Genomic DNA, 25,360 nt, shown 5'->3' on the forward strand with positions numbered 1-25,360 from the left:
GTTATTCACGTAGCTGAATTTGCGTACCTTACTTCGACTTGGGGGGTAAGTGTAGACCAAGCCTTAGAGTCTCCATCTTGTTCCCTGGACTAATGCAATGAAGATAAATGAAGACCTCTCATTTATCGTTTAAAAAAAATAGTTTACTCAAGGACCACAAACACCAAAATGTCTTAATATGGTTATTGTCTGGCACTGCCACAGGGCAGAGTGAAGGTAGTTTAAGTGCCCGAACTGTGAATTTCCATAACTTACACCTGCTTTGCATGACTGGAGTAGTGCTAGCTAGCAGAGACTTACTGGTGAACCTGACCAATCTGTAATTAACTTACTGGTTCAGGTATCTAGGGTTCATGGTAATTTTTAAATTACAATTTAAGAAAAGGGGGATAGGCTATGAGGCTGGAAAGCTCCCCCCCCCCCTCTTCTGCCCCCCATGATTTGAGAGCCTGGACTCAGCAAAGGGGAGAGCAGAGGTAAAGAAGGGGACCCCCATGCCCGGTAAGGAAGACACACCAGTTGGGGAGGGAACCAGTTGCAGTGGGAGGGAGCAGATGGGGGAGCCATGTTAGGGTCAGGATAATGGTGAGTTGCAGATCGCAGCAGGAGGGAATGAAAGAAAGAAAAAACAGAAAAAAGGGGGGGGGGAGAGAAGGGTGGAGAAACAACCCAAGGGAGACGGCAAGTTAATATTTAAAATTGTGTTACAGTGAAATACAGATCGTTGGGTTTGTGTCTCTTTATCATATGTGGCTTAAGTGTAGGGCAAGGTGCTACTAGAGGCCTGTGGGGTGGGGAAATGGGGGGAGGCAGAACTGGTGTGTGGAACTAGCTCCTTCCCCCCTCCCCAGCTTTTGGGGTACAATTATACGACTGCTCTCAGCCATCCTCACGCAGCCCAATGGGGTTGCAACAGCCAGTGCTTTGTAGGTTGCAAGTAGCAGGGTTTCATTCTACTGTCAGTTGTATTTGTAACCCTGCTATTTGCTTATGTTTGCGTAAGATACAGTTATGCAGGATGTAAAGTCTTCTACAAATTAGCATTTCGCATACTTTGGATACCTAAGTGACTAACCGAGAGCAGCTTTTTTCTAAAGATCAAACTCAGCAAGGTATGGCTGTCCGGTGCCAGGCTTAGCTGTAAGAGATTTGTCACTCTTTGTAGCCCTCGTAATCATGGTGTTCTGTAGTGATTAGAACTGCCAGAGCAGATCAAACCAGTGGTCCGTGTAGCCCAATATGCGGTCTCTGCTAGCAGCCAGCTGTGGGGTAATCTACTCTCCACCATGGTTTCATCCTGCTCTCTGATCATTAGAATGGCTGAGCCCTGAAGCTTTTATATCCCTTCCAGAACTGTTAGAACTGGATAGTCCCGTTTTCTGTAAACGTTCAGTCCCTCTGATTTTTGACCAGGGGGTGGCATGCTCAGCAGGGTAGGTCTCAAGCACTGAAATGTGATCCTTGCGAACTGGAGTCTGGTACTAATCAGGACTGGCCAGATTTGATACGGGGTAATCCCCACACTTCATGCTGACACTTCCCTGAATTTAGAGTGGCAATCCATTAACAGAAAAAAGTCTCGTCTTTGCCATGGTCCCTCTGGGACTGAAATTTAAGATTTGTTAACTTTGAGGGGAAAAAATAGGAATTTCAGCAGTTTGTCTCAGGTGGCTCTGATCTCTTGCTGAGACTTATGTGTACTTCCCCAGCTGGTGTGTGTGTGGCATGGAGAACACCATTACAGCTTCAGCATTGTGTACTGGACACCACCTTGTGGTACAGAGAAGCTTTTTTTTTTTTTTTAAATAAACATTGACATGGCTTGCAGTTTAGTTTCAAGGTATCTTTTCTCTCCCACATAGATACCATTGGGAAGGTAACTAACCCAAGCCAGAACACAGGTACATGCTCCTCAGAACAGGCTTTATACACATCCTCAAGTTGGGAACGAATCTGTTCAGTTTATCTCCTGCTAACTGACCTATTGCCAGACCCGGAGCACCATTCCACAATGGCCATCTCCTCCCCAGCTAACCTGCGAGAAGGCTGTCACCCAACACTCCCTGAGCAGAAGACATCAGTTCACATAGTGGGAATAGTATCAAGCTTCTGTGGGGGGCGGAGGGGCTGGAGAATTCCTTTCACCATCCTCTCTTCCCTACCCACAGTGAAAGCAATAGGTCTATGAAATGTACCTAAGCAAGCTAAGCACTAGCCTCATGTTGCAAGTTAGTGAAATGCTACTCTCGGACAAGAGCTGTCCACCCTGTTTTACAAATGGGTGCTAGCACCCACTACTATTTCTCAAAGTAGTGGCCCAGAATTTAGGAATTAACCAGGAGCGCAGGTAAGGGAGAAGGCTCAGCTTGATATATGTGATTGACTCACGGGGAGGGGAAGAAAGGCATTTTTAAAGAGGCTACAGCTGGGGAAATGTCTGTTCTTTAGGAAACAATCTCCAGTTCAGGGCGGGAATGAGAGGTGGACCACCCACCATGATGTGAACTGGTAGGGATTAGGCCAAGAAGAACATGTGGGCTGTCACCAGGAAGATATCTGATGCAGAACCTGACCACTGACATGAGCCTCGGGGGTTGGAAGAGATTCTGAAGGAGCACAACAAGACCCATTTGACATCTGTTGGGACAGGTAGTCAACCCTCAAAAGTAAACATAAGGCTATTGTTCGTGGGAGTTGGCAGAGAGAATCTGACAGACCTAAAGAGGCATATGTAGATGATAAACCTTCGTTTGCCCAGAAGATGATTATCCTTCTCAACTAAATGCCTTCGAATGACCTTTAATGGTAAGTGTACAGTACACCTATATGTATACTCACCCATTATAGGTGGAACTGATAGCAACACCTATAGGTAAGGTTGCCCAACATTTTGAATTAGACGCTGCTTTCAGTTGCTTATAACTTTGCAAAACTTCAACCATCTGGGCAGAAATTTCCCATGGCAGGTGCCTCCTTCAGGCTGAATTTCTGGATAAAGTATTAGCTAAAATGGTTGAGCTGCTTTTAGAAACGAGATTAGGGAAATATTTTGCCCGTTAATTCTTATAACCGCTTAGTTGAGTAGCTCTTGGGCCCCCGTGCTTTAGAGCAGGAACTTCTGGTGTTAGGGATGTGCTTTTTGGCATCCATGTGAAAACTTGCCCAAATTTGATTAAGTTATAAGCTTCCAAAAAAGCCCCTCAATCCTTGTTCAATAGACTTGTTCTGAAGCTAAATTCTCTGGAGACTCCATTGACGCTGGGCGTGCTCCATCACTGGGCTGAGAAGGGCTTTCAATGCAATTATTGCTCCTGGCCACCCAGGGGGTGCTATGGTGCTGGGCAAGGAGGCTGTCTGCTGGTGTCCAGGCAGTGAGGAAGCAGCAGCCACACTGGAATGCAAAGCAGGGAAGGGTGCGTGTTTGGGAGAAGGAAGGAAAGAGGGGGACTGCAGCTACCAGAGGGTGAGGGGCAGCAGAAGGGGAAGGGAACAGGAGCTGATGTCAAGGGGGGTACAAACAGGCTAGGGGCAGGGGACTAACCACTTCCCTCCAGAGCCTGGCATTGAAGCTGGGAGTACTGTCTCTACATTCCTCTGCGGCCAACTAATATACTTTGCCAGTGGGTTTTAAAGCTCTCCCCTCCCCCACCCCCCCACTCCTGTGGCAGGTTCAAAGAGAAGATAACTGTGTAATTGACAGCAATCTTAAGTGGTAAACGTGCATGCTGACAAAGCCCTGGCTGGGATGATTTTGTTGGGATTAGCCCTGCTTTGAGCAGGGGGTTGGACTGGATGACCTCCTGAGGTCCCTTCCAACCCTGATATGCTATGATTCTCTCTAAAGGTCTGAACCCTGCTCACCACCCACCTTAGAGGATCAACATGGTTCTCTATGATGGAATGTTTGTTCTTTCATTTTGTTTTACACCATCTCTTTCAAATGAACTGAAGGTTGCAAAGTCAAGCACTCAATTTAGGAAATCCCACAATAAAGCTTGCCCAATGGCAATGCAGAGGGTCCTGTAGGGGGGAAAATGTTTGATCATGATCATATAATACAGATGCACAAGAGGGCTGAATTAAGGCTACACTAAACCTTAATTGTGGCATTTTCTACCTTTAGAGTGCTCGACTTTGCAACTTTGACGGTGAATAGTTCTTAAAGTTCATATATACACGAGAAATCAGTGTGTGGAGAGTATTTACACTTTCTCTGACAGACCTACTGAAGATCCATGTTCAGTTACATGCATGTGTGAATGTTTGTTGGGAATCCTCCAGGGACCTGACAGCCTAAAGACCCAATACTTGAAGCATCTATATTTGCCTTAACGGATTTGAGATTTTATTATTCTCCTACCATCTTAATTCCAGGGGGAGCCTGGCAGTAGGGTGGGGTTGGCTACGAAAAAAGTTCTCCGAGTGGGACTTATGTCTGGCTTCATTGAACAGCTTTCTTCTAGAGAGCATGCACTGGGTTCTCTCCGAGTGCTTACAACTAGTACGCAAACAACTGAAGTAATGGCTGAGTGACGCCGGTCAGTTGTGCCACACTACTATAGCTGGTCACTACTGGGCAGAGCTGGCTGGGAATTTTTCAAAACTCTTATCAAAAATGCAGATTAGCTGAAACGAAACAAACTTTTCATAGGAAGTTTTCTAGTCCAAGGTGGAATTTCTGGTCAAAACCAGAGAGAGAAAAATCCCCCTGAATTAGTCAAGCCTGGTGGGTAGAGCCCGTTCTGGGAATGGGAAACTTCCGCTTCAAGGCCCTCTTTCAAATAAGGCAGAGCAGGGACTTGAACAAAGATTCCCATGTCCCAGGCGAGAGCTCTAACCCCCGGGTTATTAGCAAGCCCAGGGTGAGTTGGTTTGTATCTTTCACCTCAATGCACAATGGGAATTTTTCTGGGATTTTTGGAGGGTGGGAAAACGGTTGTGCCCAGCTTGGCAAATGTACTATGCAGTAGGACACTTCTAAACTATTACATACCACCCAGTATTAAAATGTAGTTAATGGTCAGAGTGACTATGGAGGAAAAAAAACATGCTTTATTCAACAGATCTGCTCCATGGTCATCTTCAGGTCAGACTAGTCTGAGACAAAACACGTTTTTACTAGTTAGCTCTGAGACAATACGAACCTAAATAGTGAGCTAGATTCCAGTCAGCTATTGTCAGCCCTAGTCTGAGACTGATTCACAATACTTGTTCAGATTCCAAGCTAGCGGTAAGAGACAGAACAATCAAGTTAAATAAGGGCTGGAGCTTTTTCAGAAGACTTACATTTTGAGTTGAGAACTGAGTGGTCAGTGGGAAGTTATTCAGAGAGATGGAATTCCACAACGTTTTTACAAGTGACTTTTCCCAATCATCACTAACTTGGAATGCTAAGAGCCGAAGAACAAAGGAAGTGGCTAGCACTGGAAGAAGGAACAACTAGCAAGTACCAAGCAGGAGTACAACCTATTTAATACAAGAGATCAAGCTAGGCTTGTGTGTTAGGAATACAGACTATCTAGGCAATGTCAAATGTGTTTAGCTAAACAATTTAACTTGCTTAAGTTTCTGAATTTTCAAAGTAACATAACACAGATGAATATAAAGAAATTTTATTTTTTCAGATATTTATATCAAAGCAATAATACTCATGGCCAAGTCCAGTAGAGACCGTATCTTCCTTATAAACTCTTCTTTTAGTTTAAAATGCATGTACAAAATTGCACATTACAAAAATCAAACACGTAATCAATTGCATGTAAACAATTCCAGCACAGGGATGAATGTTATACATTCCAGAATGTCTAACCCTCCATGGAAAAAAACCCAAATAAACTGCAATCTCCATAGAGGTGCTAGTATTGCAAATTGATCAGTGGATTTCTAAATTATATACGACACACAGGGACACAAACCAGAGCACAAGGCAAGTCGCCTTTCTCTCTTAAGCATGTAAAACAAAGACTTAGAATCCAATCTTGCTCCTGTTGAGTCCCTAACAAGGCCCCCAGTGCCATCAGTGGCCGCAGGAGTGAGATCACTATTCCAAGATAGCGGATTGCAGTATGTTTTAACCTCCAGGTTTTGTTAAACTGGCTACCATTAATTGGTAGGAACCAGGAGTATACTTGTAAACATGGATTTTCCACTCAAGTCAATTAAAAAAGATACAGTATCTCCTACACACCACTAAATTAAGATCAACTGTTTTACATTTAATCAAGTGCAAGTTATCAACCAATATTTTCCACTTTGACTAATAATTTTGATTCTAATATTACAGTCTGCAATAGCAACGTAAAAAAATCCAATAGACATAATCCACAGCTGCATTTTTATTAAGCCCTGTAGTCTCCAGTTTAAGTATAGAACGTTACCATGTTTGAAAGCCAATCTGTCGAAAATTATCTTGGAAAGGCTGTTCTGACAAAAATAGAGAATTTGGAGTCAGGATGCAACAGAATTAATCAGTTAGCTCTGTCTGAGTATGATGCACTAGCCAGAACAGAAATTTACACATACGCACACAGAATTCCAAAACTCCACTAGAAACAGAAACCCTGAAGTAATACTGAACCCAAGCAAATTCGTTTTTACAATGTGAGCGGGCTCTGTTTGTAGGAATAAATCCCAAATTTCTCATTCAACCAACTCCAAAAAGTACCTGCTCAAATTTCAAAATCCCTCCTGCCGGGGAGGTTCAGGAAGGGTTGCCTCTTCTCAACCTGTTAACGAGGCAAGTAGGGAGGGACAAAAACACAATTTAGAATAATTGGGGAAAATCTATCACCATTGTTGCAGCAGCAAAGTGGAATCTGGGATGAGTTGCTTAGGTTTACTAGCTACTCTTCTTTACGTTAGGTCTTGAATGCCTGGCCATTCTAGTTACCTGTCTGAAACCTCTGGAGGAATATAATGTGGGATTCTAGTTTCTAAATGACTGATTTTTGTACACAGTTCTGCTTTTGAGCAACATTGCGGTGGTGGGGCTGCTGGTGGCTATATGGGCGGGGGGGCGGAGAATGACAGCAGTTACCTCTCCCTTCTGAGAGAGCCCATTTGATCCCCTTTGCTTGCAGGTAAAGCGATACTGCTCCTTGGAATGGAGAATCGGACCCATAGAACTCAAGTGGTGGCTAACAGAGCTCCAAGTTGAAAAGTTTGAGGGTAAGAATAGATTTTTTTCCATACTATAAAGAAAGGTAATAAACTTAATGAGAACTAAGAATGACGACAACTATAGGTGAGAACTTTCAGGGCTCTATCCAGCCTCCCATCACTTCTGTAGCAGCTGGGCCAGTCTACTAGGCTTAGGCAGCCACACACACAACCCAAAGTACTTCCCCTCCTCCTGAAGAAACTGGCATTATACATCAGTGTTGTTGGTATGTGCCTGCCCAAACCTGTTCCCTTCTGTATAGAGTCACACAGACTCCACCCAGCTCAGCCGCCGTAGGCATGACTCTTGGGATGACAGCAGGACACTACATTCTAACACAGGAAGCTTTGTCAGCCCAGGAAGAAATTTCAGAGAGAGCACAACCACCAACCTTGGATGGACACTTCCAAAAACAGAGCTTGTCCAGGAGAAGCAGCCGGTTCCTTCCTCCCCTGCTCCCCATCACAGCCCAAAAAACCTGCAGAGCTGGGAGAGTTCCCACTCCAAGCAGCTTTCCCACTCCCCTGATGACCCTGTGTGGGGAGTTACTGCAAGCTCCCAGTTGCCGTAATTCAGAAAACTGGAGCAGTGGAAATGCTCAGACCCAACATAGAGAGTTCCCATGCAGCTATAATTGAGCAAGATGCTCAATCACATAAGCTCTGCATCCCCACACAGCCCTACACCTGCCTGGTATGGATTTCTCCCCTCCCTTTTTGGCTTCAAAGCTGGTGGGCCTGTTTCTCAATTGAGTCAACTGTGCATTCAGAATACAGGGTGTGATGGGAGGCAGAATTTCAGCTGAATAGTCCCTTAAATTTCATCTCTCATGTCACACTATGCAAACTAGCTCACTTTTAAACAGCACATGAAAGCCAATAACTGCACTAACTAACCCTATACTGCACCTTTAAAAAACAAACAAACAAACAAAAACACACTAAGTTATTCTTCCCCCCACCAACGTAGTTCAAAAATGTGAGAGTGGTAAAGCTATTCCAGTGTAAATACAGTACTTAGTACATTGAAACTGGTTGTTCGTATGCCAGAACTACCTAAACGTGTCTTCATAATACACAGTATTTGCAACTAAGTAGCACTGTTCCCCAGAGCTGATTTTTCAACTGGCGGTATTAATAATCTTTTAAATACAAGGGAACACCCAAGGGACCAGCAAAAACTTGTTTCCTTCTAGAGACAATCTTCAACTAGAGCAGGGGTTCTCAACCTTTTTCTTTCTGAGGCCCCCCCAGCATGCTATAAAAACTCCACGGCTCACCTGTACCACAACTAGTTTTCTGCATATAAAAGCCAGCGCCAGCATTGGGTGGTAGCAAGCAGGGCAACTGCCTCGGGCCCCATGCCACAGGGCCCCCCCATGAACCTACATTGCTCAGGCTTCAGCTTCAGCCCTGGGTGGTGGGGCTTAGGGACCTGGGCTTCAGCTTTCTGCCCTGGGCTCCAGCAAGTCTAATCCTGGCCTTGCTTGGAGACCCCCTGAAACCTGCTCGAGGCCCCCTAGTGGGCCCCGGACTCCTGGTTAAGAACCACTGAACTAGAGATTTGCCTTTTTTTTTTTTTTTAAGTTAGGAAAGTAGCTGCCTTTTGGAGTTTGTCCTTACTGCAGATTTCACGTAACTACAGATCAAAGCTCTGCATCGTCTGGGTCACATTCAAAACTCAGGAACCTTACTTGAGCACATGTGTGTGATGGTTACCATGGCTACAGATAAAAAGATTGTGAAGTTACCAGTCACAATTTCCAGAATACAAGTTTGGGGAACATTTAAATGAGTAACACAATCTAGTCTTGACTAAATATTTGTAGAAAGTCTGTATTCAGTATAGAAAACTTTTACTAAATGTATCTGTGGAAAGACTACAAAACTGGTCAAAAAGATTTCAAGGCTATTGTTTTAGACTTTCTTCCCCAAAGTGATTTAAAAAATTGGTTGCATTATATTTTCCCAACCTGCGAGGACAAATGGCACCATATTGCTTACCACAGGCATATAGGCTTCTGTTGCCATCTCAGAAACTGGGCCAGGTCAAGTTTTGGGAGCCCAGAAGTACTCTTGGGTGCTGTAGTAGTAATAATGATTCAGGAACTAGCACAAAATGATCCAAGTTAGTAACAATCTAATGCCCCAGGAGTGTTTGAGGGCACTGTACAGCTGCAATCTTGCAGAGTGTATGTAGGACAGAGGTCCTGTCTGCTTGTGGTCATGAGATCTCATGACATTGGCTCTAGAACGGTGGGTAGGTAATGACTCTGGTCGTGTTAAACAACCCTACCAGAGTCATTACCTACCCACCATTTTAGAGAGTCTTCCTCTTGTGATGGATATTAAATAGGAAAAGTGGCACAGTGAGAATCTGGAACCTCATTTCTGAGTCTCCTCTGTTTCAGTTCTTTTTGCATAGATTGCCCTATGTGATCAGCATGATTCTGAACTATTACTCCTGTGAATTAAGTAGGCTATCCCAAGTAAGTGCCAGTAAGTATTTACTACATACCACACCATCATATGTTCTACATTGTCTCTGCTACCGAAAAATGGAAGGTTTTTTTAAACCAGGAGTTTTATATCCTTTTACCTGTGAAGCCAAGCTCCTTAGATTAACACTACAGGGCTTAGTAACAGCCATGAAATCTACTTTGTACCTAAAAGTCCCAAGCTTACACTTCAATATCTCTGGCTTTCACAGGTCAGACAGGAGTGCTGTGTTCCCCATTAGGGAATCTCCTCTTTCCACAGGTAAGCTTCTATTTCTAGCTCTACAACGCTGCAAGATAAATGGACTTTACCGTCATACCATTTTGATGTATACAAAAATTATCCCTGGTTCCAGACTGGATATTGCCTACGCAGGGCCTCAAGGCTAAAAGTGATTGGAGGGAGGGGGGGCAGGGCAGGAATTCCACATAGTTCTGCAAAGTCTCAACTGCTGGTTGCTGAATATCTGAAAAATTGGGCCACTCCATTTTGGTGCCGACATGAGCTCTATTGAAAAAAATATGGCTTTTAGCATCTTCCAGCTTTCTTCATTTGAGAGCCAGAACACGTACCAGTGCCTACCTCACAGCTGCACTGAGAAGCTTTTATCTATATAAATAAAATCTTCATTAACTTAAATACACTCAAATTAGGGAAGGAAGAGCAAGATAATCAAGAACTAGTCTAAAGAGACAAAATCTTAAAATACTACAGTTAGGGTTTGCTCAGCTTTAGAGATCTGACAAACAGCCATTCAGCCAGGTATCAGCCAGTGCACACACTTGGCAATCCACTTTGCACAGGTAGGCTGGCTGTGTACATTTCTCAACCTTTTACAGACTCTTTTTTATCGGAGCCACACAGTGAACCACGCCAAAGCATATCTATAGCAACCATTATGATTTCTCCAGAAGTGTATGTACTAATTAGGTTATTTTATTAGCTACTTTAGAGGTGTAACATGCAGTATTAGTACCTGACAGAAATAGCTGTTCAACTGAATTCACAACTATGCATGCTGGGAATGTGGATTTTTTTCATTGTATTTAAAAAAGCAAACACTGGGAGGCAATAATTTCAATGCTAATTCAGAGCAGCTATTACTTACGGTGACCTTCCATTCAGTTTGCAGCCATGACCTGTAATGCTTAAAATGTATCAGTGCTAAATGGTATTATAAAATAACCATGTTCTCTGAATCATCAGTTCTGAACAGCCTCTTGGTAGAAATGCTGTTTGGCAGAACTTCTAAAAGTGACCTTGCAATCACAACAAGATTTAGCATAATTATGCAGGGCTTCCACCCTACTATTAGATTGCTGGAATATGGAATGTACAGTTCTGTTACATACTTCACTGTCACGTTCATTACAGTTGAAGAAACTGCAGTTCCTTTAATTTTGTATCCCTGGATGGGTAGATTAGATAAAAGGGAAGTATTTAGTTCTTGCTTTGAATTCATAGATATTTGCATGCTTTAATCAGATTTGTTCAGCAAAGCTTTGATTTGTTGGCTACTCTGGCATTGATAGAGGATATCTGAGCTGAAGGGATAATACTTAAACGCACATATCTGGCACAAGAAGCGGCCTGACTTTAGAATTAGTTACGGCTGGAACCACAAAGAGACAAAATTCAGTATTTCTGCATTCGTAGTATTTATGCTTTTGTCAACAACTTAGTGCAGTGGTTCTCAACCTTTCCCGACTACTGTACCCCTTTCAAGAGTCTGATTTGTCTTGTGTGTCCTCCAAGTTTCACCTCACTTAACTACTTGGTTACAAAATCAGACCTAAAATTACAAAAGTGTCACAGCCACATTGCAACTGAAAAATTGCTTTCTCATTTTTATCATATAATAAAATTGATTGGAATATACATATTGTATTTACATTACAGTGTGATACTTGAACCAGTTTTTCACTTGCAAGCCTTATCTGAAGTCCAAGCCTCGCTGCCTGGGGGTTAAGCATGTATCTTAGCTTCACAGGGCCCCCTGGGGCGTGGGCAATTGCCCTGCTTGCTACCCCCAATGCGGGCCCTGCACTTGCGACCATTCTAACCCCCAGGTTGAGAGACTGATCTAGGTGAGTTATGTACACCCTGGAAGACCTCTATGTACACCGGTTGAGAATCACTGACTTAAGCATACGTACATTTTCAAAGGACATAGCTAGTACCAAAACATAGATGCCAGCTTGGGTTGCTTCCAGTGTACCAATTCTCATTAGCAATATCCCACTCTAAAGCCATTGGGGATGTGGATTTTGATTCCTTGACATGCACGCCCTGTTTGTAAGAGTTGTTTCAACATATAAGTGGAGTTCCATCTTAGGCCTCTTTTCTGTCTGCAACGAACTTCAGAAGCAGTTTAGAAAGAGCATCTAGCCAGTAGCCATAAAGTCAAACAGGGACCAGTGGCTAAACAAGGTCAATCCAAAGTTGTTTTGGAAGACAGTCCAAACTGTAAAATTTCAGTTAAAGCTATTTGGATGTTTGTCCCATTAGTACACACTAAACAGGATCTTTTTCATGCTCTTTTTTCCCTCCTGTTTTCTGAAAACTGTATTACCAGCACTTGCCATCGAAGATCCCACAGTGCAAAAGTAAATTATGTTCCTGCTCTGAGCCAACATTGCTCTCTTCTTTATGTCTGATAAGTCTAACAGCATGAACAGGTTGCAAGTCACAAAAGGGATGCATAGCATGATAGAAAACACTTGAGTGGCACAAGATTGCTTAGCAGTTTAACACACTTTGCCCTCCACAATAGAATATGGTTTCCATATTAAATGCAACATTTCTCACCCAGAGCATTGAGACTCTCCATAAACTCTGATTTTGTTGACAACCTTCTTCGAAGAGGTAATTGGAACAAAGTTTGCTGAAATACTCTAGTTTCGAGAAGATTTAATTCAACTCGAGAAGTTTCTTCAGTGAATCACAGGAGTAGTTGTCATGTAATTAGTGCCACAGAATTAGGACTTATTGTACCCAAGGTTGCATTGCAGCAAGAGATTGGGGCTTTGCAATCAGCATTTGCAGGTTTATCTTCACACACTGAAAGATGCCCAGTCAAGACTTCACTTTCCCTTGCTCATCTTCCTTCATGTTTTTATAAGGGAGGCTGCCTGCCAGATTCTGTATATCTGAATAGCCTATAAAGTCACTGCGCTCAACATTGACGACAAACAGAATCTGATCACCAAGGAGGAGAGTAATAGCCAGGTGATTTTGTTCTTGGTCACATCACTATTTAACCAAATAAAAATACTTGGGAAAACGGCAATGTTAGTGCACAAATCGAGTATTTGTCAAATGTGTACTTCACATCAATGAAAAAGGGATAAGAGGAAGGAAATCAGAAAACCCTGTGAAGGAAACAGTGAAATTGCTAGAGACAGTAGTTGGAGGTGTAAACAGAGATGATGAAAAAAGTATTACAAAAAATAATTATGTAATACTTTTTTCATCATCTCTGTTTACACCTCCAACTACTGTCTCTAGCAATTTCACTGTAATTATTTTATGTAATTATTTTTTGATACTTCCCCCTTCCCCCCCCCCCCCGCATCCATATATATATATAAAAGTCTGGAGGCCCTGACAAAATGCACTGAAGAAACGGCAAAGGAAGTTTCAGGAACTCTGAAAATAACCTTCAAGAAAAAGTTAATTTGTCACTTAACTTTAAGAATATGAAGGAAAAACCAAGAAACCATTGGCTTATTAGGCAGGCATCCATACAATACATTCAGGCAGGAATCAATATATAAAATTTAGTTACGTCATGGCAATCCAACTACCATCTGCAGTGTGACTAATGATTAGGACATAAAGGAGATGTAATGTATATTTGAATATCAATGGCCAGAATAATCTTATAGGATAAATGAATAAATACCATTAGTTAAAAATCCCATACCATAGATTAGAAATTGGTTGCCAAATAAGAGAAGTAGCCGTTCATAGCAAGATTGCTATGTTGACAATCACATCATATAGGATAATTCAGGGTTTAATATTGGGACCTAGTCAAACAGCATTTTACGATGAGACAGGATCATTTAATCCAAGATATAAAAGTGATATTTAGAGACTACTCCATCCAAACACTCAAATGCAGCCACCACAGAGGTGAAATGAGAGTTGCTGTAGCATTGCTCTTCTCTAGTCAATGTTGGTATAGGACAGGATAGTCTGTATCATTGAAAATGGAGTAGGAATTTTAGGTATGCAGAATGTAATTGCTCAGAATGTAATTCGACACCTGTGCCTTGACAAGACACCCCATACTCTGGGGAAAGTGCCATGAGATCTTCACTGACATAGGCCATAGCTACACAAAAGGGACTACAGTGCAGCATAGCTATGCTGGCATAACCCATAGTGTAGACGGAGCCTACAGCACTGAAAGGGGTTTTTCCTGATGCTCTAGGTCCGAACTCTACCTACCTGAGTGACAGAAGCTAGGCTGACAGAAGGATTCTTCCATTAGCCTAGTTGCGTCTACACCAGAGGTTTGGTTGGCCTAACTAGGAGCACCATATCTATGCCACCTAAATTATAAGTTCCACTCAGGACATTGTCTTTATGCCTCTTCTGGCAGATAGGACCTCCAACAGAACAGCGCATCCCAACAATGCACTGTGACATTAGTTCAGTACTGAACTAAGAGAGAAGAGTGCCATCTACTTATTTACCAACATCACAATTCAGTTAGTCTTTTCACCCTTTTCCTTTTTAACTAAAGAACTAGAACAAAACACATTTATTAGAATACCAATGTTGTTTGGATTCCACATCTGAGCTTGATGCAGTTTATATCCAGAAGCGGAGGGGAAAAACCCATTACGGGAATCCTGTAACAACCATGCTGATGGGTCAGGCCAGCTGATGAAATTGGGCGATGTCACTACACATTCTGAGTGAGGAGTGAATTAAACAGCTCTTCTAGGAATGGAACCACAAATTACAAGCAGCGGAACATGTTTTCCATACTCCAAGTCAGCATGGGCAGTAGATCAGTTGCCCATAGCTCCCACCCCAGTGCCCGAGGAGAGGAGGATTGAATAGGAATTCCTAACCACAAGTACTCCTCCCACCATCCATGGGATGTTGGGTTTAACACTAAATCAGAAGAATAAATGTCATCTAGTGAACCACCACCACCTTCCTGTAGCACCTAGACACAAAGACATTCCAAACATAAGTACCAATTAAATACCATGGACCAATGCTTTTTAGCGCAGAGTAATATTTTTATATTCTAGCTCTAAAGGAAGGTTTCAATTCAACTGCAATCAACTTTGCTGATGAGAAACACAAAATAGTAACACACAGGTAGAGTGACCACGAGAGATTGGACCTGTCTGGAAAACAGTGCAAGACTGACTGGTAGTGATGATAAATTGCAGATATGAGAATCTTTTGCTTGAACAGTCAGCATCAGGAATGAGTGTGAAGAAATCAGATATAAGTCTAGGAGGATGGGTAAAATTTTCAAAGTCCTAAAGTCTCATTAAAAGTCAACTTTTAATGAGAGTTAGGCTTCTACGTGCCTGTCACTTTTGAAAACAGGATGTAAGCATCCAAGTCACTTAAGTGGTTTTGAAAATTTTAAAACCAGATATCAGGGTCTAAAATGGCCTAATGAGACCATACTTGGTGCATTTGTTGTGTACTTTATTGGTTCTGAAAATTCAGGAACAATGAAGAAAAACTAGGAGAAATACAAAACGCAACAAAAATGATACAAGGATCAGATGACATAAAAGACTGAGGGAAATAAACAGGGTATTATAATATTTTAAAAAAGATGGTCCGACAAGCAACAATGGACTGAAGTAAAGAAAGCTTAGTCTTAATATTACAAGCTAAAAAAAATGGTAGAAGAACAGACTTAAGGAGGTAGTCATAAAAACAACACTGCAGACATTCAAGATGAGGTCGGATAAGACTTTGGTGAGAATAACGTGCCATGTAGCTCCACAAATTGTGGAGGTATCACTGGAGAAACCAAGTGATGTTTTGTAGCCCTAATAGTGCTATGCTCCTCACTGGCCCCATATTATAATTCTGCCACCATTTTGGAAGCAAGGTTGTGGTGATTTCTCTTCATGGAGCTCATCCCCTTCTCTAGATATTGGTGAACTATCCCTATCGGAAATGATAGACAGTGCCTTTATTTAAAGCTATATCTTTAAATACTTCTGATGAGCAAAGAGCACCTACAAAATGGACTAGATTGCAGCAAGTGTCAGGTGTTTTTCAACCTTTTCCTCAGGTACTACTAGAAGGTCTTCACCCACCTCCCCCACTTTCATTTGAAATTACAGGAGTTGACCACTGTGCTGTATCACCAAAATACTTAGTATATTTTCCATGAAGTAGGAACATTGCCAGTGCAGAGCACTCAATGCAAATTTGTTTATTAAGTAGGGTTACCTCCTTCCCTCATTATGTAAAGCTTGTGTTTAAGTGTGAAAAATTAATCGATTCTCTACTTCCGCACCATCACCTTTGCAAATACAGTTTTTCCATGTACTAAGCACTGGTTCATTTTTAAACACATTTGCCAGATATGGCACATTATTACTGGTTGAATTCTATTAGTGTGGTGAAACTGACTGAATGCTTAGCAAAAGATCTTTAAGTTGTATTTACTTCGTAAGAATTAAGCGGCATTGCATTTGTTCGCTAGTATTTCTAATACACAATTCTTAGGACAGAAGAAGGGAGTTTTAGACTATCACTGAAATCATTCATTTTGGCTCTGGCTATGCTATAACTTTACTCAGTTTTTAAACGATTAACGTGGTTTGCATCTCCACTACTCATTGAAGTCATTTGTGCTAAGTGTGTGTCCCAGGCCTGACATGGGGAAGCCTCACACAGTTTACATTTACAGCTATGCTATTTTAAATTAACCCGCTCACAAGTCTCTCTTTACAAGTAAAAAACATTGTATGCATATCAATTCCCCTTCATGCCTTTGAAAGCATAGCTGAAGTAGCTTTCAGAAGAGGACATGGATGATATAAAACAGTTACGGAATTGGTTTAATTGATCATGCTTATAAAACAAACTATATTAGTTAAGATATTTTCAAGACTATGCTGGCCCCCATCCTGCAACTGGATCTGCTCATGCTGAGCCCCACTGACTTCAGTGGTTTGGAGTATGGGCAGATCCAGGATCAGGGCCTAAGTGAAGACAGGGTTTCTTGTTGAGTGAACCTTCAGAGTTCGTGCTGAAAGTGAACATTTAATTGTACCAAGCCACAAGACTGAATAAACCTTGATTTGCAGAAGTGCTCAGAACATGCACATCAAAGGGTAGTAAAAAAGCAAATCTGCCCATAACATGGTCTTTGCTATTTATCCAGAGAATCCCAAAAAGCAAGGATTAAGTCTAAGCAGAGAAAACCGTTCCTTTTCTATCCCTTATTACTAAATTCTAGGCAAAAATAAATAAATCACACCAGACTCTTCTGCCCAGAAACTCATCTCACATTCTGACTTTTGACTCTTCCCCTCCCTAGGCAACTAGAAAAATGTCTTTAGAATAAAATAGAACAAGAAAATATTATTTACATATTTCTTCTGAAAAAATAAATCTAGTTCTCCATTATGTTTCTATGATTTATTCAAACATAATACAATGGAGTTACCATAATAACCGTTAGAGCTAAAAAACAATCTGAGCCCTTTTCTGGGTAGCATTGAATTGCTACTATACCCCATAAAGAGCAAGCAGAACTGGAATGTGCACAGTGAAAGAAAAGGCATAAATGACGCTCTTCTGCCAAATTAATTTCTTCCACTAGTATGCGTTTGCTATAAAAATAAGGTTTAGGTGACATCCAAAAAGTTTCAAGTTTCAATAAATAAATATATATACCAATGCTCCAAGTTTGCACTAGCACAAGAAATAATATGGAGCTTATGATCTATAAGAGTATTTTCTTACAGTTGAATCTGTAATTAAATATGGTTCATTCTAACCTGTTACCTGGCAGAATCTCTATCAGCTAAAGCTAGATTTTAAAACCAGACCCATTCAAGTGCTTTACTTGCATGTCTTAATTGCCAGCTGCAAATTAAAAGCTACTCTGCAGCAAAACAATCTTTTTTAAAAAATTCCTTTCAATACCAAGAAATACCATTGCCACATTTTGTTTTAAATACACATACACACTTTTTTTAAAAAAATGTATAATTTTAGCTTCTTTTCAAGCTCTGAATAAACATATTGAACCATCACTACACACTATATTAAGGTGTATTAGGAATTATGCCTTTTGCAGAAAAATAAAGTTGACTTTCTGTAAACAGGGGTTATTTTAGTTCTGAACTCTTTACAGATCTCTCAAGTTCTTCACTGGAACTTTGAAAAACAACCCCCAAACACCCTTCACTTTGAAGTGTAGGAATTTCTCTTGAAGTCAGCTTTAAAAGTTAAATACCCAATATAAAAATCTTTTGTACTCACTGCAACATAAATATACCTTACAAGACATTTAATACCCAACTTCTGTACTGTGCTTCCTTTCCAGGCACCAATAAATAAAGACGAACCTTCAATCTAGGTACTTAAAATTCTCTATTGGTCAATAATCTCTAACCTTTGAATCCCTATTTTCCCCCTGCTATACTCTAGTGCTACCCTCACAATCAAATCCCCGACCGACTCCGGAATATTTGAAGTTCTTTCCTTCGCCGCCGCGGCAGCGCGCTGGGGCCGGTGGCCTCTGGCTCCTCCCCGGCAAAGCGCCCGGAGGGGTTGGTGGAAAGGAGGACGCGAGACTCGCACGTGTTTTCGGGGCCGCTCCCGTCCCCGGCCCCGCTTTCAGTCTCCGAGCAGCGACGATTGCACGTTTCTGAGGCGCGGGGCTGGGCCCGGCCCCCTCGGTCTCGGCTGGGCCCGTCTCTGTCCCACTCCGGCCCGCGGCTTCAGCAGGCGCTGGTCTCCGGCGCGGCGGGCTCGGCGGGGCCCTCCGGCGGCGGCGGGGCGGGCGGGCCCGCGGCGCTGATGTGGCAGCCGCTGGAGAGGTGGCTGCGGACGCGGCCCTGCAGCTGGGTGACCTGGGCCCGCAGCAGGCTGGCGGTGGCGGCCAGCTCGGCGTTCTGCCCCTTCAGCGCCTTCACCTTGTCCTCCAGCCGCGCGATCCGCTCCAGCTTCCGCCGCCGGCACTTGGAGGCCGCGATGCGGTTCCGCAGCCGCTTCCGCTCGGCCTTCAGCCGCTCCTGGCTCTCCGCGTCCAGCGGCGACAGCGAAGGCGGCGTCGGGGCGCTGCTGCCGGCCTCGCCCGGCGGAGGCGCCTCGGGCACGGTCTGCGGCTCCTCCAGGGCCCTGGCGGCGCCGGGAGCGGGGAGGCGGCCGCTGCCCAGCCCCGGCGGGGCGGGGGCGGGGAAGGGCAGGCCCGGCGGGGCGGCGGAGTAGGCGCCGCCCGCGGGGCTGAGCGGCCCGGCCGGGTTGAAGGTGCCGAGGGTGGTGTAGACGGCGGGCGGGTCGGGGGCGGGCCGGCAGGGCCCCGGGGAGAGCGGCGCCCCCAGCAGCTGGTTCTGCTTGTGCAGGTCGGCCAGGGCCTTGACGAAGCCGTCGGCGAATCCCTCCTGCTCCTGCGTCACCTGCTGGCGGTAGAGGAAGGGCCCGGCCGCGGGGGGCGGGGCGGCGGCGGGGCAGGGGCTGGCGGGGCCCAGGCCGGCGCTGCCTTGGATCAGCAGCTGCTCCAGGTCCGCCGCGGGCGGCAGCTTCAGCAGCGGCAGCTCCGCAGGGGACCCGGCCGCCAACAGAGCCGCCTCCGGGCCGCCCCTGCCGCCGGCTCCTCCCCCCGCTGCCGAGCCCGGGGGCGCCGCGGCGGGGATGAGCCTCAGCGCCGCGCCGCTCCGGGTGCCGCCGGGCGGCCGCAGTGTGTAGGACCCCGGCAGCGCCGAGGGGGAGGCGGCCGCCCCCGCCGCCATCTCTCGCTTCTTACCGGCCCCGAGCAGCAGCTTGTGCCCCGCCGCCTCCACCCCTGCCCCGGGGCCGCTGCCGAAGCCGGGGAGCGGCACGAAGTCGGGCAGCAGCTCCAGCCCCTCCTCGGGGTAGAACGGGGCCTCCATCTTCACCGCCGCCCGGCCGCTGCGGCCGCCGCTCATCCTGCCCTCCCGGCCGGCCAGGGGGGCCGCCCCGCCTCCGGCCGGAGCGGGAGCAAGGGGACCCCCCGCGGGGACTGCGGGGACTGGTCGCTCGCCCGGGAGGTCGGGGGGCCCCCGCCCGCCTCAGCCCGGCACCCAGGGGAAGGAGATCCAGAGCCGCATGCACGGCAGGGAGGTGGGCTGCCTGCGCCCGGGGCGCCCAGGCTCTGCTCCGCGCGGTGTCCGCGATGGGGGAGGCGGGGGCCGGGCTCACCCCTGGCAGGCGGGTCGGCTCCCACCGGGGGCAGCTGCAGCCTCCTCCGCCGCCCAGGGCTCCGCGCCTTCGGCTTGTGGCATTTACTGAAACTCCTACAGGGGAACTGATGTCAAACCCCCTCCCAGCAGCAGCGCCGCCTTCGCGCCCGCTCTCTCCGCCCCTCCGGCGGCCGCGGCTCTCTCCCTCCCGCCTGGGCATGGGAGCGCACACAGCTCCGCGCTGGCAGCTGCCCACACACCCGCCCACACGCGCTCCCTTGCTGCGGGCTGAACAGCTCTGCCAGCTGGGAAAGGGGCTTTGGCAGAGCGCTGCCCCTTGGTGAGAGCTGTGGGGAGGGAGGGGGTCATTTATTAACGATCGCTCTTCATCGCCTTCATTGCACACAGAAGCAGGGGCTTGTTCTGCTCTTCGCGTTATTCCACTGACTGTAACGCACAGCTTCCCAAACTAGTCTTTAGCCTGACCTGTTTGCATCCCTCTAGACTACAGTACTAGGGAGAGGCACAGGGAACAGACTGACCCAATAACGCAGTGGAGGGGATTGTATACAGTGCAGCGTTTATGGGGGAGGACTACAAGGGATGAAATCATCACCCGTAATCTGACTTTCTCTTTGCAGACTACTACGCAGAAAGTATGCTAAGGGAATGCGCAGGTTGCATAATTAAGCGCTGAAAAATCAGGAAGTACCGAATTGAAAGTTCCACCTGCAACCCTAACTGTGCCTCATTACCCTGCCTTCTGACACAGTCTTTAATTACCTGGTTTATTGTGTCTCAGATAACACAGCAGAACATTCTTACCGTTTTCTAATGACCTTGGAAAGGGCATCTTGGAAAGTGCAGTGAATGAGGCAGTGCTAGTATACGGTGTATGGTAACATAGGCTAGGGCAGTGGTTCTCAAACTTTTTTTTTCAATTGCAGAGGCTCTCGGTGGACCACTTAATGAGCTTTCCAAATGTTGTTTGTACTGTTTAAGTATTGTAAAGCGCTTTGGATAAAAGCACTATATATATGGGGTGTGTGTGTGTGTATATATATATATATATATATATAATGTGTATATATATGGTAAAAGCACTTTATATATATAAAATTAACTTTTTTTGTTCTACAAATAAAATCACACACTTCATATTTTAATATCAGTAGTCTTACCTTTCTAATGCGACGGATGTGCCTTCTCTCCCTGGCCGCGGCAGCCCCCGAACTGGGGCTGGGAAGGAGGGGGGTACCTCTGGGTCTCCACCATCGCTGGGGAAAGTTGCCTCTTTCTCTGGCCACTGCAGCCCTGCACGTCCCAAATTCCCCCCCACTCCCTCTTTTCATCCCACTGCCTCCTCCCACCTGCTCCCTATTCCCCCCCAAGGCCACCACTTCCCCTTACATGTGCATCTCTCTCCAGGGTCCTGCACGGCTCCACTAATTAGGTGGGTGGCCCTTCAGTCTCTCATGTGCGGCCACCCAGGCTCACACCTTAGCGCGGTGGTTTTCAAACCGTGGGTCGCGACCCAGTACTGGGTCGCGGTGGCTCTGGTCAGCACCGCCGACTGGGCCGTTAAAAGTCCCATCGGCGGTGCTGCCTGGCTAAGGCAGCCTAGTCTAGTGCCTACCTGTTCTGATACTGTGCTGTGCCCCGGAAGAGGGCAGCAGCAGGTCTGGCTCCTAGGTCGGGGGGCCACGGGGCTCCATGCACTGCCCCCACCCCGAGCACTGGCTCCGCATTCCCATTGGCTGGTTCCTGGCCAATGGGAGCTGGGGGGGGCAGTGCCTGTGGCTGAGTGCCATGCACCCCCAGCCTGAGCCTGCACCCCCAGTCCAGAGCCCTGACCCCCTCCTGCACCCCTGCCCCAGCCCAGAGCCCCCTCCCACACCTTTAACCCCTCATTCCCAGTGCCCCCAGAGCCTGCACCCCCAGCCCAGACCCCCTCCTGCACTCCAATCCCCTGCCCCAGCCCAGAGCCCCCTCCCCCTCCCTGAACCCCTCATTCCTAGCCTCATCCCACAGCCCTCACCCCAACCGTCTGCCCCAGCCCTGAGCCCCTCCCACGCCCCAAGCCCCTCATCCCCAGCTCTGTTGGATTGTGAGCATCAACAATTTTCTTCAACTGGGCCCTAGAAAAAAAGTTTGAAAACAGTTCCCTCTAAGACAATGATCTGTGGACCACTTGAATGGAGCTCGCGGACCCACAGTTTGAAAACCTCTGGGCTAGGGCTTTGCAGAATAGCTTGCTTTAGTCAATGTGTATCTTGTATACAACTGACTCATGAATTCTTTATCTACTATACGCAGGGTACAACTGTGACGTTTCCCTCTGGTGTTGTCTGGACCAGTGATCTGCTAGGCCACTCCAATCCTTGACTCTGGGAGCCAGACTTACCCTGCTCTGCTGTGAGAACCCCACTCCTGGGCTGTTCACGCACAGCTTCTGGCATGTAAGCTGCTCCCAGCTACTTGCAAGCAGATGACACTAGCCAATATCGCCGGTCCCAGACACAACCCTAGGAACCTCCGTCTTGCAGTGCCAGTTATGCCTGCTGGACACTGCAAGCTTATATAAGTTTGTCAATTTAACAATGAAATTGATATGTACCAGGCTTGTTATCCCCAGGGGAGCCTCTGACACACTTCAAACCAAACGTACTGCTTCAGGTAGAATAAACAAACAGATGTATTAACTATAAAGGTAGATTTTAAGTGATTATAAGTCAAAGCATAACAAGTCAGATTTGGTCAAATGAAATAAAAGCAAAACACATTCTAAGCTGATCTTAACACTCTCAATGTCCTTACAAACTTAGATGCTTTTCACCACAGGCTGGCTGGTTACTTTTCAGTCAGGCTCTCCTCTTTGATCAGCGTTTCAGTCGCTTGGTGGTGGTGTCTGTAGATGTAGGTGGAGGAGAGAGAGCATGGCAGATGTCTCTCCCTTTTATCATGTTCTTTCTTCCCTCTTGGCTTTGCCCCCCTCCTCAGTGTCAGGTGAGCATTACCTCATCGCAGTCCCAAACTGCCCAAAGGAAGGGGGTGACTCCCTCGAGGGTCTAACAGATTATTTTGTTGGTGCCCAAGCCAGTGTTCATTGTTCCTGTGAGGCTGGGCTGGGTTTGTCCCATCCATGCCCTGATGAGGTGTAAACTGCCTCTCTGTTCTTGGAGAGTATTTGCATGGGTTTGCTTTAAGCCATGAGGACACATTTTCAGTCTCATAACTATATACATGAAATTATAACCTATAACATTACTGTGACAATTACTATAACAACCATGCTCAGTGCATCATGAGCCTTTCGAAGACACCCAACATGACAAACTTTGCATTGGATACCACACAATCATTTTATAAAGATGAAGATGGGGGTGTAGGGTGTTCCCCTTGAGGTACAGAGCATCACAACAACAAAATAGAAAATGCTAAATGTGTTCAAGGTTGTAGGGGGAAAATTATGTATTGTATTTTTGAGCTGTTAGAGAACTGTGTCATCGGTTAAGAGGATGGGGGGGATTTACAATTTTTTAAAATCTCTATTTAAAATTCCTTGGGTCAGGGGTATTAATGTGGCCCTGACCAAGCTGATGATAGCTCCTTTTGAGCCACTCAGTGCTTGCCGTCTTGAGCTTGCTGAATGAATGAACCTCATGCCTTAGTGACCGATCCATTAATATATCAATTCTCCCTCTGCCCCTATTATCCACCAGTTGTCCCCCCAGCCAAGGAATTCCTTTGTCCCTGTTCCCCATCACATTTCATCTACTCAGCCGGCTTCCTGGCACATTTCAGTGCTTCTGTCCCTGCACCTCCAAACCAAGCTCCTTTTCCCCCAGGGCCTCTACAGGACGCTGGCCTGTTCAGCTTCTCCCTATCCACATGGCTTAGGGTATATCTACACTGCCCACGTTACAGTGTGGCTGCAGCTGCACTGTGATGTGGGCAGTGTAGACACGCTTTATTGCCAGGAAAGAGCTCTCCCGGTGATAAAAAAAAACCCACCCCAAATGAGCAGTGATAGCTTTATCAAGCACTGTCTATACTGGTGCTTTTCAGCGCTAACACTTTTGTCGCTCAGGAGTGTGTTTTTTCACACCCCTTAACGACTAAAGTGTTAGCGCTGAAAGTGGCAGTGTAGTAGGGTGACCAGATGTCTTGATTTTATAGGGACAGTCCCAATATTTGGGGCTTTTTTTAATATGGGCTCCTATTACCCCCCCATCCCTTGTCCCGATTTTTCACACTTACTATCTGGTCACCCTACAGCAGAGGTTCCCAAACTGGGGTTCGCACAATGTTACAGGGGGTTTGCCAGAAAAATTTCCTTAATGGTGGCCAGAGGACCCCAGGCATGGGAGGCAGCAGGTGTGACCCAGTTGCGGAGCAGACAGCCGAGCCCTGTGGAGCGCTGAGTGGGTAGCCGAGCTCCAGTCAGCGTGGGGCCGGGCAGTTGGGGCCGGCAGCCCGAGCCCCGTGGAGTGTGGAGCTAGCAGCCCAGACCCCAGTGTGGGGCCAGCAGCCTGAGCCCCATTGCGGGCAGGAAGGCAGCTGGGACCCCAGGCACGCTGGTGGCAGCTCGGACCCCTTGGCAGACGGGAAGTTGGGTGGCATGAAGGACAGATTGAGCAGGGGCCACGCTGTACATGGGGGGTGGTCCAGGCTAATTTGTCCCTCGCAGGGCACCCTCCTAGGGATGGCCCTGGTGGTGGAAGAAAAGGTGTTTGCACGCCAAACCAGCCGGAACCTAGTAGTAGTTAATGTAGCAGTGTTCAGGTGCCTCAGTAATTCGATACTAAGTCATTTTCTCTAGAGTGCTGTTTTGCTTCAGTGAGAGGTGAATGAATGTTAGCATCACACTGAGGAGATTTAAACTTAAATCCCTGGAAATATTCATTTTTAGGAGGGGGTTCACGAGATTTCACATTTTAGTGAAAGGGGTTCACAGGTTGTTAAAGTTTGGAAACCACTGCCCTACAGTGTAGACACAGCCTTAGTTACACTTCCAGGAACACCGCTCTGGCAGTGGCCTATGCCACTGTTCTGTCCCGAAAAACAGCAGGCAGGAGAGAAGCTAGGAGGCAGGAAGCAGCCCCAGGAGGGAAGGAGCCCTGGCCCGCCTGATGTTTCCCACCTCACCCAGGAGAGCAGCCCTTAGCAGCTAGAGGGACAGAATTGCTGGCCAAAGGCAGGAGAGTGGGACTCAGCAAATAGGGTGACCAGATGTCCTGGTTTTATAGGGACAGTCCCGATTTTTGGGTCTTTTTCTTATACAGGCTCCTATTATCCCCCACCAGGTCCTGATTTTTCACACTTGC

The 25,360-nt window shown here is 46.1% G+C and overlaps 1 protein-coding gene across 1 annotated transcript; it reads right to left on the reverse strand.

Annotated features, from left to right (window-relative positions):
- Positions 1-15,487: 15,487 nt before the first annotated feature.
- LOC112114286 (transcription factor jun-D-like) lies at positions 15,488-20,205 on the reverse strand. Its single transcript, XM_024210933.3, has one exon. It carries the CDS (start codon positions 19,797-19,799, stop codon positions 18,612-18,614), a length of 1,188 nt encoding a protein of 395 aa, XP_024066701.1. The 5' UTR covers positions 19,800-20,205; the 3' UTR covers positions 15,488-18,611.
- Positions 20,206-25,360: the final 5,155 nt, after the last annotated feature.

Source organism: Terrapene carolina, unplaced genomic scaffold (genome assembly GCF_002925995.2).
Source record: "Terrapene carolina triunguis isolate 2854851 unplaced genomic scaffold, T_m_triunguis-2.0 Scaffold33392, whole genome shotgun sequence".
In the NCBI taxonomy this organism is placed as follows: Eukaryota; Metazoa; Chordata; order Testudines; family Emydidae; genus Terrapene; species Terrapene triunguis.